Source organism: Dipodomys ordii, unplaced genomic scaffold (genome assembly GCF_000151885.1).
Source record: "Dipodomys ordii isolate 6190 unplaced genomic scaffold, Dord_2.0 Scaffold153, whole genome shotgun sequence".
Classification (NCBI taxonomy): domain Eukaryota; kingdom Metazoa; phylum Chordata; class Mammalia; order Rodentia; family Heteromyidae; genus Dipodomys; species Dipodomys ordii.
In genome coordinates, this window is record NW_012267369.1 from 58,460 (window position 1) to 69,486 (window position 11,027).

At 61.9% G+C, this 11,027-nt stretch overlaps 2 protein-coding genes across 3 annotated transcripts in view; both read right to left on the bottom strand.

Annotated features, from left to right (window-relative positions):
• Positions 1–137, bottom strand: part of Zxdc (ZXD family zinc finger C) — a 37,035-nt gene extending 36,898 nt beyond the window's left edge. The window contains exon 1 of the mRNA XM_013032295.1: positions 93–137. Within this exon, the coding sequence (XP_012887749.1) occupies positions 93–137 (45 nt within the window). The remainder of the gene's footprint in view (positions 1–92) is intronic.
• A 716-nt stretch (positions 138–853) lies between these two features.
• Positions 854–11,027, bottom strand: part of Uroc1 (urocanate hydratase 1) — an 18,009-nt gene continuing 7,835 nt past the window's right edge. Inside the window, exons 12-19 of one of the 2 annotated variants that reach the window (XM_013032315.1) lie at positions 10,862–10,952; positions 9,780–9,901; positions 7,801–7,871; positions 5,059–5,157; positions 3,733–3,832; positions 3,208–3,289; positions 2,212–2,311; positions 854–1,224 (exon numbers count right to left, since the gene is read on the bottom strand). In XM_013032315.1, coding sequence (XP_012887769.1) covers positions 1,084–1,224; positions 2,212–2,311; positions 3,208–3,289; positions 3,733–3,832; positions 5,059–5,157; positions 7,801–7,871; positions 9,780–9,901; positions 10,862–10,952 — 806 coding nt within the window. In that variant the 3' untranslated portion in view covers positions 854–1,083. The remainder of the gene's footprint in view (positions 1,225–2,211; positions 2,312–3,207; positions 3,290–3,732; positions 3,833–5,058; positions 5,158–7,800; positions 7,872–9,779; positions 9,902–10,861; positions 10,953–11,027) is intronic. The other variant, XM_013032316.1, reaches the window with a different exon arrangement.

Sequence of the window (11,027 nt, forward strand, 5' to 3'; positions counted from 1 at the left end):
GGCGCTCAGTGGGGGGTGGCGTTTGGTGAGGACGGTTTCCCCTCGGGAAGGGGAAGGTCTGGCGCGGGTCCTGGGTATGGCGCAGCCTGTGCATGTGTCCACTGCCGCTGGAGAGTGGTCATGGTGGACAACTTCATGTTGTGTTTTTTACCACGACGATCTCGGAGGGCGATGTGGACAGTCCCCCTCAGAGGTAGAGGTTCTGAGTGGTGGGGTGCTTCCTGGAGCTTCCTGTGGCCCCTGGCAAGGATGAAGACCCACAGTCCTCTCTCGGTGGGGACTCCGGTATTAACTCTTGTACAGATTAGGAAACTGAGGCCCAGAGCCCGTGCCCCCAGGCACCCTGGCCGGCAGGGTTGGGAGAACACGAAGGACTGTCTGGCTTCACACTTACTTTCTGACTTAGAAAAATCTTTAAGCAAGAAACACATTGGGATTCCAAAAGGCAGGATCTGGCCCCTATGCCTGGAAGAGAGCTCCCAAAAGGCAGCCGCATCTCCAACGGAGGTGCTGGGAAGTGGAGGAGGGGCAGTGGCCGGTCCCTCGCCCCTGGTGTGCCTGCCTTCCCTTTGCTTCCGCGGCACTGAGTCCCAGAGGCTACCCAGCCTCCACTGGAACATGCGGTTTCTCCTTATGACTGCCTCAGGTGTTTTGTTATGATAGCGCAGAGCTGACCAGTACAGCCACTCTATTGTTGGGCTCCAAATGTTTTATTCGAGGCTTCCAGTCTCACTGAGAGCCTAAAATCTGCAAACGGGGTCACAGGTCACTCAGGACAGGAAAGCAGTAGCCCCCCCCTGGCCCTCCACCCCCTTCAGCCCCCAGCCCCTCCCTCTCCTCTCTCAGGCCTGGCTCCACGTGAGGTCAAGGCTCCCCCTGGATTGGGCCCTGCTGTAGCAAGTCCTCTGCATGGCTGGCTGGAGACCTCGGCCCTGCAGAGTGAGCTAGCAATGCACCCTGTCCAGGCACTCTGAGGACCATGGAAAGTGTGTGTGTAGAGGCCAGAGGTGTGCTGTGGCTAGCAGGCTGAGGATGGCTGAGGGGAGAGGGGGGAGGAGGAAGGAGGGGAGGACCAGCTTCCTCTCAGGGCTGCAGGGCCCGCTGGAGCAGGTGCTCATCGGCCACCTGGTGCGGGAGAGTCACCACCAAACCACTGTTCTCCCTCATGGTCTGACAGATGATGTCATAGGCCTTTGAGTTCCCAGACCAGCAGCGCCGGGCCACCTGGGGGAGGGGGCGTGCAGCGGCTGGGGTCAGTACCACCCCACGGGTTTCACCCCAGACTCCCTGTCCTCTGCCCTCGGGCACAGGGGCCTCCTCTCTGTGTGCCCATCCTTTCTTAACTTTCCCTGATGCAACCTGTTCTTGATCTGGAACTGGCCACTGACCCCTTCATCATCTCCACCGATGACCCAGCCTCCACCTGGGCTCCTGGCCAGGAACTGGGGTCACCTGAAGCCCTTCCCTCTCTGTCCTCAAGAATCAACCTTCAAAATGCCTCTCTGGCCTGTCCCTCCCCCATCCTTCCCCTCCATCTAGTCCTCCTAGATGGTGGTCTTGGCACCTCACCCCTGCTGCCCTTCTCCACGCCTTCTCCATCTCAGACCATCACGGACCCTTCTAGAACCAAAGCCCAGCACAGTTCCCTGACTCCCAGCCTCTGGGAGGCTCTGCGGCTGGGGTAGGGGCCTGGCCAGAGTCCCATCCAGTCTCATTCTCACCACAGTCCCCACCTAGCGTCACACCGCCGTCACACCGGCTCCCGGCCCCACGTCCCTCCTGTTTACCCCTGCCTGACCCGTGACCTCTGGCTGAGCTGCCCATGCTGTTATCCTAGAGGACCCCCAGGATGCTGCGCACAGCCTGGTTGCCGGTGCTTTCCCACAGGCCTCCGGTGGGGAGGGCTGGGGTGCCACTCGGTGGTGGAGCCCACCTGGCATCCCCCCAAAACAGCAGGACAGACAAGCCTTAAAAGTGAGGCCCAGCGGACCATGGAGAACCCCGTGGCTCCAGCACCAGAAAGAGCAGCGCTGGGCAAGGGTCGGGGGGGGGGGGGCTGGGGCCAGACGGGGCTGCCACAGCAGGAGGCCCAGAGGAGTCTGGAACCTACCAGGCGCGACTCGCGTGGGGGAGCGTGGGGGAGCGTGTGGAACCGCGGCCCAGGGCGGCCATGGAGGTGCAGCGGGAGCTGGAGCCGCCCGGGCGACTTACGCCATTGGAGACGTCCCAGCTGAGCATCATCCGGGCTTTCTCCTCGGCCTCTGGGGTCCCGTCCAGCACCAGGCCAAATCCCCCGTTGATCACCTCACCCCTGTACGAGGCAGACGGGATCCCAGGTCACACCTCTCCCCTACCACATACCCCGCGTGGTGGTGGCCTGGGGAGGCATCCAAGAGGGGCAGCCACGTCACGCCGGCCTCTGCGGCCCGCTGCGCGCATACCGGGGTGCATGGGCCTGGGGGGGGGAGCCTCCCAGCTCCAGCCCGAGGCCCGCACCAGGCTCCCTTCCCACCACACTGTCTCTAAGGCCACCCAGTCCGGTTGCTTCTCCCCCTGACATTGCCTGGGTGACCCGTGTCCTGCTCGTCCCTCCCTTCTACTTGGTCCTTCCTACTACCTGACCTGTTTTCAGTATTTCTCATTTTGTAATCAGTGCATTTCTGAGTGCCGCTGGCTCTCCAGCTGGCTTCCGCGTGCTGTCTTTTCCTTCCTCTCTGAGCAGATGGGACTGGAGCCTCAGGGACGTCCTTGCTAGCCTGCTTTCTGCACTTGCCCTGGCCCTTCCTTCTTCGTGAGTCGGGGCCTCCATCCCCGCTGGGGCCTGTCTCAATCGGTTATGCTGCGTCCGGCCTGGGCCCTTGCTCAGGGTTCTGCCTTCGGGGACGTTCTGTCAGCACTGCGGGGGCCCTCAGCCTCTGGCTCCTCCCTGGGGGAACTGCTCCACCCCGAACCTCACCTCAGTGTGTGCCTGGACTCCTGTCTCTGACCTCACAGGCCTGTCCGGCTCTCCCGCTTCGGGTCCCGTCTGGACCATCCATAGGGCTGGTTCTCGCCAGGAGGCCAGAGTGCCCTGTGCCAGGAGACTCCTGCACCCCTTCCTCCAGCCCTCCTGCCAGTGGGCTAGCTGCTACGGCCCCAGGCCCGGCCCTGCCCCCACAGAATCCCCAAGACTTCCTCCCGGGCTGGCCGCCCCTGGCAGCTCCTTACCAGCCCACACCTCCTCCATTGTGAAGCGCCACCCAGGTGGCTCCTCGACAGGCATCTCCCACGAAGTTCTGCACAGCCATGTCTGCAGAGACAGGAGCCCACTACCCCATAGTTCCCTGTGCCGGGTGGGCCGGGCACCGCACTGCTCAGGACAGTGCAGCAGCCTGCAGAGGGGGGCAGGGACTGGAGACTCCAGAGACGGGGAGAGAAACAGACAGGAAACTCCAGAAACAGCAATGGCCTGTGCTAGAAGAACCCAGGCTGCAGCAGGGGATGCTGGCAGCTGCCCACAGCCCATCACCTCTTCCCCTGGTGAACTCTTCCACGCAGGGCACCAGCTGAGAGCACCCACAGGCAGAAGAGCGAAAGAAAGAGGCGGGCTGTGGTTCTGAGAGCTGCAGGAAGCCAGACACCACTTCCCTAAGCCTCGCAGGCAGGGATGATTGAAAAGGAAAGGTTCTGCTTGACTCCATTAGAGAACCCAGGTCCCAGCCTGGCTGCTCGGCAGGACTTGCGGGCTCTCACCTGCGCAGAAGGCAGAGCCATCGTGGATGTTGGAGGTCTCCCGGAAGGGGCTGTCGGTGCCGCTCACGTCATGGTGGTCACGGCTCAGGACGACCGGCGCCTGCAGGTGGGGCAGTGTCCATCAGCCGGCGTCCACCGGGGCTGCCCAGCAGGGGCGGGGCGCAAGGGGGGCTGCTTCAGGAGCCAGGCAGACTCTGCTCTTGAAAACAGACCCCTCCCGAAGAAACAGCCACTTCTGCTGTCCCCCGGAGCTACGAACACTCCCTTGAGCCCGACAGTGCCGGTGCGCCGGGCCCTGGCCATGCGCCGCCTCCACACCCCTCGTCCCAACAGCACGGCTACCACACCCCTTCCAACCACGAAAACTGACACACAGCAAGGCTGGGGACTTGATCTGCAGCACACAGCTTGTTAACAGGGAAGCAGAGATGTAACCCCACACATGCTGTACCAGAACTGGGCTTCTCGCTGGCCCCCGAGCCTGTGTGGTGAGAGCAGGGGCTGGCAGAGAGCCCCGGGAGGGGGAAGGCTGGTAGGCATGGCTGTGTGGCCTGGGGCAGGTCACCTCCCCCCTCTGGGCTTGGTCATTGCTTAGAGCCTTTTTGTGTTGAGAGTCTCTGAGGACAGAGACATCACGTGGGAGAAGCAGCCACGCCGAGTCTGACTGTGAACGTTGTAGGTGCTTCTGAACAGAGAGGTGCCAGCTAGTAAGCGCGGTGTGAGACGGAAGGGCAGGATGGCTGCGCCTGGCGGGCCACCCAGGGTCCCGTGCCCTTCAGTAGCAGGGAAGTGTGCCATAGATTGGAAAAGGTAACTAAAAAGATCTGGGTGACAGAGACACCACATTTCATCCTCATACCCACACACTGAGGTTCTAATACAATCCTCCTCTCACAGATCGGGAAACTGAGGCTTGGAGCAGATATCTGACCTGCCCAAAGTTACAGAGAAAGGAACATTGGTATGCCTCACTATGACCCACACTCAGAGACGGGGTGGGGGGGAGTTCACTGCCAGCCCCTCCCCGCCTCCCTCCCTTCCTTCTCTCAGGGCTGCTGCCCCCCCTCACTTCCCAAACAGGGGCTGGGTCCTAGCCTGGCTCATCTCTGATTCCCTCTGCCCATCTGCTCCACAGAGACTGAGGCTCTTCTGTTTCCCTGAGGCCGGGGGCACCCAGGGGAAGGCAAAGACTCCCTGGACACCAGGCTACTGAGGCCAGGGAGGGTGGGCTGGTTGATAGGGCAGAGGCTCGGGCGGGGGGCCTCAGGGCCAAGCCTGGATGATGAGCAGCAGCCGGGGAGAGGCCACAGGCACAGGACACGTCACCTTGATCGTCCCACTGGCGATGGCCTGGTTAATGGCCACAGCAATGGCCACGCGGCCCTTCTGGTCTGAGTACAAGATCCTGGCCTGGGAGCCCACCACCTGCGGAAGAAAGGGGGGCTGTTGGTGATGTGGGGGTGTCACGCAGGGGCCCCAAGGCCCTGTGTGCGACCTGATGGCCAGTCCAGTTGTGTAGCCATGCAACATGGCTGAGAACACTGATAACAAAGCCAGGCACAGGGTCTGAGTCACATTAGCGAGACTTCTGCCCCGCCTCCTTGTGGGGACCACAGCGGGAGCTTCTGCCCAGCCCGGCCTGCAGGACACAGGAGGTGGGGTGGCGGTGCTGTTGGGAGGACTCCAGCGGGGCAGACCACACAGGCCTGGGGTGCAGGACAGAGGACATTCCCAAGGCTCTTCCAGGAGAGCCCCTCGGAAGATGGTCATGGGGGTCACAGGCTGTCTGGTCTGTGTGGACCACAGCGGGTACTGTGTGTGGACCACACTGGCCCTCTGTGGGCTGGACATGCAGCACATCCCAGCCTCCAGACTTGCCAGTTGCCACACAGCTGGCCTCCTCTGTCCATGTGTTTCAGTTGCAAGCCTACTTCGCTCGCCCCTGCAGCAACACATCTTTTTTGGGAAATCCACAGGTGTAAAATCACTGCTGCTGGGCTGCTCAAATTCCCTGGGTCCAAGCTGGGTGCTGGTGGCTCATGCCTGTCATCCTAGCTACTCAGGAGGCTGAGATCTGAGGATCGAGGTTCAAAGCCAGCCCAGGCAGGAAAGTCCATGAGACTTTTTTTTTTGGGGTCCGGTCATGGGGCCTGAACTCTTGGCCTGGGCGCTGTCCCTCAGCTCTTCAGCTCAAGGCTAGCGCTCTACCATTTGAGCCACAGCGCCACTTCCGGCTTTTTTTTTCTTTTTTCTTATGTGGTGCTGAGGAATCGAACTCAGGGCCTCATGCATGCAAGGCAAGCACTCTACCACTGAGCTACCTTCCGAGCCTGTCCATGAGACTCTTATCTCCAATAAACCACTCAAAAACTGGAAGTAGTGCTGTGGCTCAAGTGGTAGAGCGCTCGCCTTGAGCTGAAGAGTGCAAGGACAGTGCCCAGGCCCAGAGTTCAAGCCCCAACCAAAAAAAAAAAATTCCCTGGGTCCAGACTGGAAAAGTGCTGATATAAAATTGCTAGATTTAAGCTGGGTGTGGTAGGCTGTGGCTCAAGTGGTAGAGCACTAGCCTTGAACACAAAGAGGCTCAGAGAGACAGCGCCCAAGCCCTGAATTCAAGCCCCAGGACTGGGTAAAAGAAAAAAAAAATGGCCAAGTTTATCTGGGTGCCGTGGCTCACGTCTGTGATCCTAGCTACTCGGGAGGCTGAGATCTTCAGTATCTTGTTCCCAAGCCAGATTAGGGAGAAACGCTTACAAGATTCCATGTCCAAAACAAGTAGCAGAAAGCAGGACAGGAGAGGTGTGGCTAAAGTGGTAGAGCACCAGTCAAGCCAAGTTCAAAGTATTGAGTTCAAACCCCAGTAGCTAGCACCGGCCTACTGCCTCAGAGCTCACCTCCTCTTCCTCCTCCCCCCTCCTCTTCACTGGAGATTGAACTGAAGGTCTCACACGGGCAAAGCAAGCACTCTAACATTGGAGCCCCCTCCCTCCGCCCTTCCGTTGGCATTTTGCTCCTGAGACAGGCCTTGCTGACGTCCCCTCCCACCACACCCTCTGGAGAGGCTGGGACTGCAGGCCTGCACCGTCAAGCACAGTTTCCTGGTTGTTTCTTTCTTTTTTGGTAAAATGTTGATTACATAGAACTGATCATCTTGGCCGTTTTCAGTGCCCAGCTCGATGGCATTTAATAAGTTCATAACACAGTACAACCATCTAACCATCACTTGTAGAACTTTTTAATCTTCCCTGAACTGACATTCTGTCTCCAGGTCCCCTCCTGCCGCTCGTCAGCCGCGTGCTCACACTGCTGCTCCAGGGAACCACACAGCACTTGTCCTTTCCGCCGGTCCACTGCCCTGGGCAGCAGCAGGCCTCCCAGGCCCCTTCCTTGTTAAGGCCAAACAGCAGTGGGCCCTGAACAAGACCACGTCTGGTGTACCCCTCTGCAGGGACCACTCCGGCCGTTCCATTCACATGGACATTGGATTGCTTTTGCACATGAGCTGTGGTGAACGCTGCCGATAGAAACACGTGCACAACGTGCGTGCTGGAGATCTCACTCAACCCTAGTGGGTGTATGGTCTCCCCCCCTTTTTCTTTGGTGCCAGTCCTAGAGCTTGAACTTAGGGCCTGGGCATCATCCCTGAGCTGCTTTTCTTTTGCACAAGGCTAGCACTCTACCACTTGGGCCACAGCTCCACTTCCAGATTTTGGGCAGTTCACTGGAGATAAGAGTCTCATGGACCTTCCTGCCCGGGTTCTGTCTGTGACTTTGGAGGACCCCTGCACTGTCGTGCACAGCCGGAGCTCCTGCCAGCCGTCCAGGCTCCGGCTTCTCCAGGCCGCCCCTTACAGGGCGGGACTCCTTCCTCCAGCTCTTGGGGAGGTGACAGTGCCTCTCCCAGATGGCCAGCTGGGGGTGCCATCATGTCACACAGTCCAGGTCTGCAGCCCTCAGGACACGATGCGCAGAGGCCCCAAAGCAGAACAGCACCCCCAGGCCAGCTTCGGGGAGCCCCCAGCCCTGCGTGCTGCCTCCCAGCCCCACCCACCCAGGCCCCGCCCTCACCAGCTGGTGCTTGGCTGCCTCTCGGATCCAGCGGATGTTGTCCAGGTACTGCAGCTTCACAGACTCCTTCACTGCAGGCAGAAGGAAGAGAGAGCCTCGGGCATCCGCTCCCGAGGGGCTGCTGGAGCCGGGCTCGGGGCCCACCCCACCTTCCCACCAAGGTCCCTAGCTCCGGAAGGCAGCATACTGATGGTAGGGATTACTGCGTGGACCACTGCCTGATACCTTCCCCCCGTGCATGCCAGACATGGTACAAGGAGCTCCGACAGCAGTTGGCCATGAGGAAATGGGGGTGGTGGGGAAACGGGACCAAAAGCTCCCAAGAAGGTGATGGTCAGGGTGAGTCCTAATTCTGAGGTGCAGGCTACACAGAGCTGTATGGAACAGCGCTGGGCAGAGGACACAGCCAGTGCAACGGCCCTGAGCTGGGAATAAGCTTGATCTGTCTGAGGGTGAGTGACAGGGTGGCAGCCATGGCGTGAGGAGCCTGCAGGAGCCAGCTCTGAGAACAGCCCGGTAACTTACTGGAAGTCATGTGAGTCAGTGGCTAGCACTGCAATGCTAAAACCACCCTTCAATGAGCTTACACCTAAAAACTTCCTGCTCCTCCGTGTCTGTGGCTTCGCTGCCCTTGACTGAATCTACGCTCCTGAGGTCACCTCAGCCTCATAGAGCCACCTCGGAATGGCTGCTCCGACAGCATGAACCCCGGGCCCCAGGCCCATCACAGCCCAAGGGCAGCTGTGCTGGGAACACCTAGGCTGCGGTCACTGGCAGGTGTGACTGCTGGACACTGACACGCCCGCAGCCAGACACCCAGCAGCACCTGCCGAAGGCCAGGCAGCTGTCCCAGAAGCTGAGAGGGCCCTGGACGGGATTCCACACAGCAGAGCTCCGGGATCTTCCTCCTTAGGTCTGACCCTGCCCACCTAGGTGCCCGGCTACCCTCTGCCTGGCTCTGCAGCCCTCTCTCCAGGGGCCCAGGGGCCCACTGCAGCCCGCTGAACCTGGAGTGGGCTGCAGGCTTAAAAGGGACCGGCGGGACTTGCAGCAAAGGCTGATGGGCCCACACAGGGGAGCGGCCATGCCAGGCCTGCGGGGAAGCCACTGGGAGAGGAGCGGGAGCCATTCCCCACTGTCTTCAGGATGTGACGTGCATGCCATCAACTGGTTTCAGAAGAACAGCAGGATGTAAGAAGTCGTCAGGGACGTGTGGACACAGGAAGACTGAGTCACTGGGTACTGGCACAGCCCCACAGGAGCCTGGGAAGTGCGGGTACGCAGAAGCCTCGAGGGGGCCTGCGTGGGGCGGCTCGGTGGGAAGTGCTGCTGACAGGCATGAAACAAAGGCGGTGTTCCGGCGCCCCCAGGGGCTGGGGGCCGGGCAGGCCAGAGAGGGCTGCAGTGGGTCAAGGGCTGCCCAGGCCTGGCTGGCCGTGACCGCTAAGCTGCCTGAGCCCCAGGCTCCCTGGCTTCAGTCACCTCCAGAGGCTCCTGGAGTTTGGATCCGAAATGTTCCCAGAAGAATCGAGTGCTGGGAATTGGAGGTGGTGGCAGCCTTGAGAGGCAGAGTCTAAAGAAAGGCAGGGAGGGCCTGGGGGGGGGGAGGGGGAGAGCGCTATCCATGGGGGGGTCGGGACCCTTGCCCTTCCTCTCCCTTGTCAGCCACTCAATCTACCCCAGACTTGCACCATGATGCGCTGGCATGTCACCGGCCCACTACAGACGGAAGCCTTGAAACTCCTCACAAGGGAGAGTGGAAAGCTGACTGGCAAGGTGACCGCCAGCCCTGACCAGCAACCTCAAGAGCCGCGCGAGGCAGAGCGTGGACAGGGCTTCCCTGGCTCAGGACCCTCAAGCAGAATCTTCCTGGTTGCCTCAGTCACAAATGCCGGCGGGGCCTGGGGTCCCAGGCAGAATCTGCACTGTCTGCGAGCTGCCCTGCAGGGGGGACCCCGGGAGCCCACTGTCCACCTTACCTCCATCCGCGATGACCCTCTCCAGCACAGAAGTGGCCAGGCGGTCGGTGACGGCCAGGTCTTGGGGGTCTCCCGACGTGCACACCCAGCGGAAAGGCCCGAACCCCTGGGAGAATATGTCCCTGTGGGGACAGGCCGCTCAGCTGGGCTGCTAGGCCACAGCTCCCGCCTGGGGCTGGAACGCGTGTGGTCCGCCCTCAGGAGGAACGGGGCAGTTTCTGGGGCCCCTCAGCTCTCCGTGTCCCCCTGCAGCCTGCACGTCTCCACCTGCAGGAGCAGGCAGCGGGGACAGGAACAAGAAGACATCTTGTCAATTGCTGTCACTTCAAGATGAACAGTCGACCGGCCCGGGTGGCCGGTGAAGGAGGCTTGCTTTCCAGGCAACCCAGCTTGGGTGATGCGGCGACCAGGAACAGAAGGATTCGGCCATCCAGGGCCTCCCAGCTTCTATGCTCGGGCCTGGCTGGGCGCATGCCTCAGGTCCCCCCCACCCCTCGTCCTCTCCCCAGGGAGCCCAGCCGCCTGCGCCCAGCCGCCTGCGCCCAGCTGCCTGCGTCCTGTTCGCCCCCACGGCAGCTGTGAGCAGGTGCGCTGTGACCTCCTCGCCACCTCCCCTCTTGGGTCCCCTCTGCACCCAATTGGCCTACACCCAAGGCTGGTCCCCGTGGCCCCGCCCACCCTGGGTCCCCCGTGACCCCGCCCACAACTGGTCTCGCGGCCCCGCCCCATCCGGGGGCCCCGTGGCCCCGCCCACACCGGGTCTCGTGGCCCCGCCCACCCTGGGCCCCGAGGCCCCGCCCACACCTGGTCTCGTGGCCCCGCCCCTCCGGGGACCCAGTGGCCCCGCCCACACCTGGTCTCGCGGCCCCGCCCCCGCCGGCCCCACCCCCGCCGCAGGGCACGTCGGGTAATCGCGGGCGGTGAGCCTGGCTGCCGCAGGCCGGTGCTGCTCTCTGGGGACGCGGCCTGTCACCGCTGTCGCCGCTGCGCCCTCACTCTGGGCCCTCGAGGATCCGGGCACGTGGCTCTGGGGCGGGCCGGAGCTTGAGGCCGCCCCGGGCCCTGGGCGCCGCCCCACTCACCCCATGATGTGCTGGACGTAGGACGGGTAGCGGAACTCCATCTTGCCGGCGCCCTTCTTCTCCACGTCCGCTCCTGCGCGGAATCGCGGGGCTGAGGCCGGCGGAGGCTGGGCGGGCCGCGGGGCCTTTGGCGCACGAAGCCCCGGGCATGGCCTGCCGTCGCCGG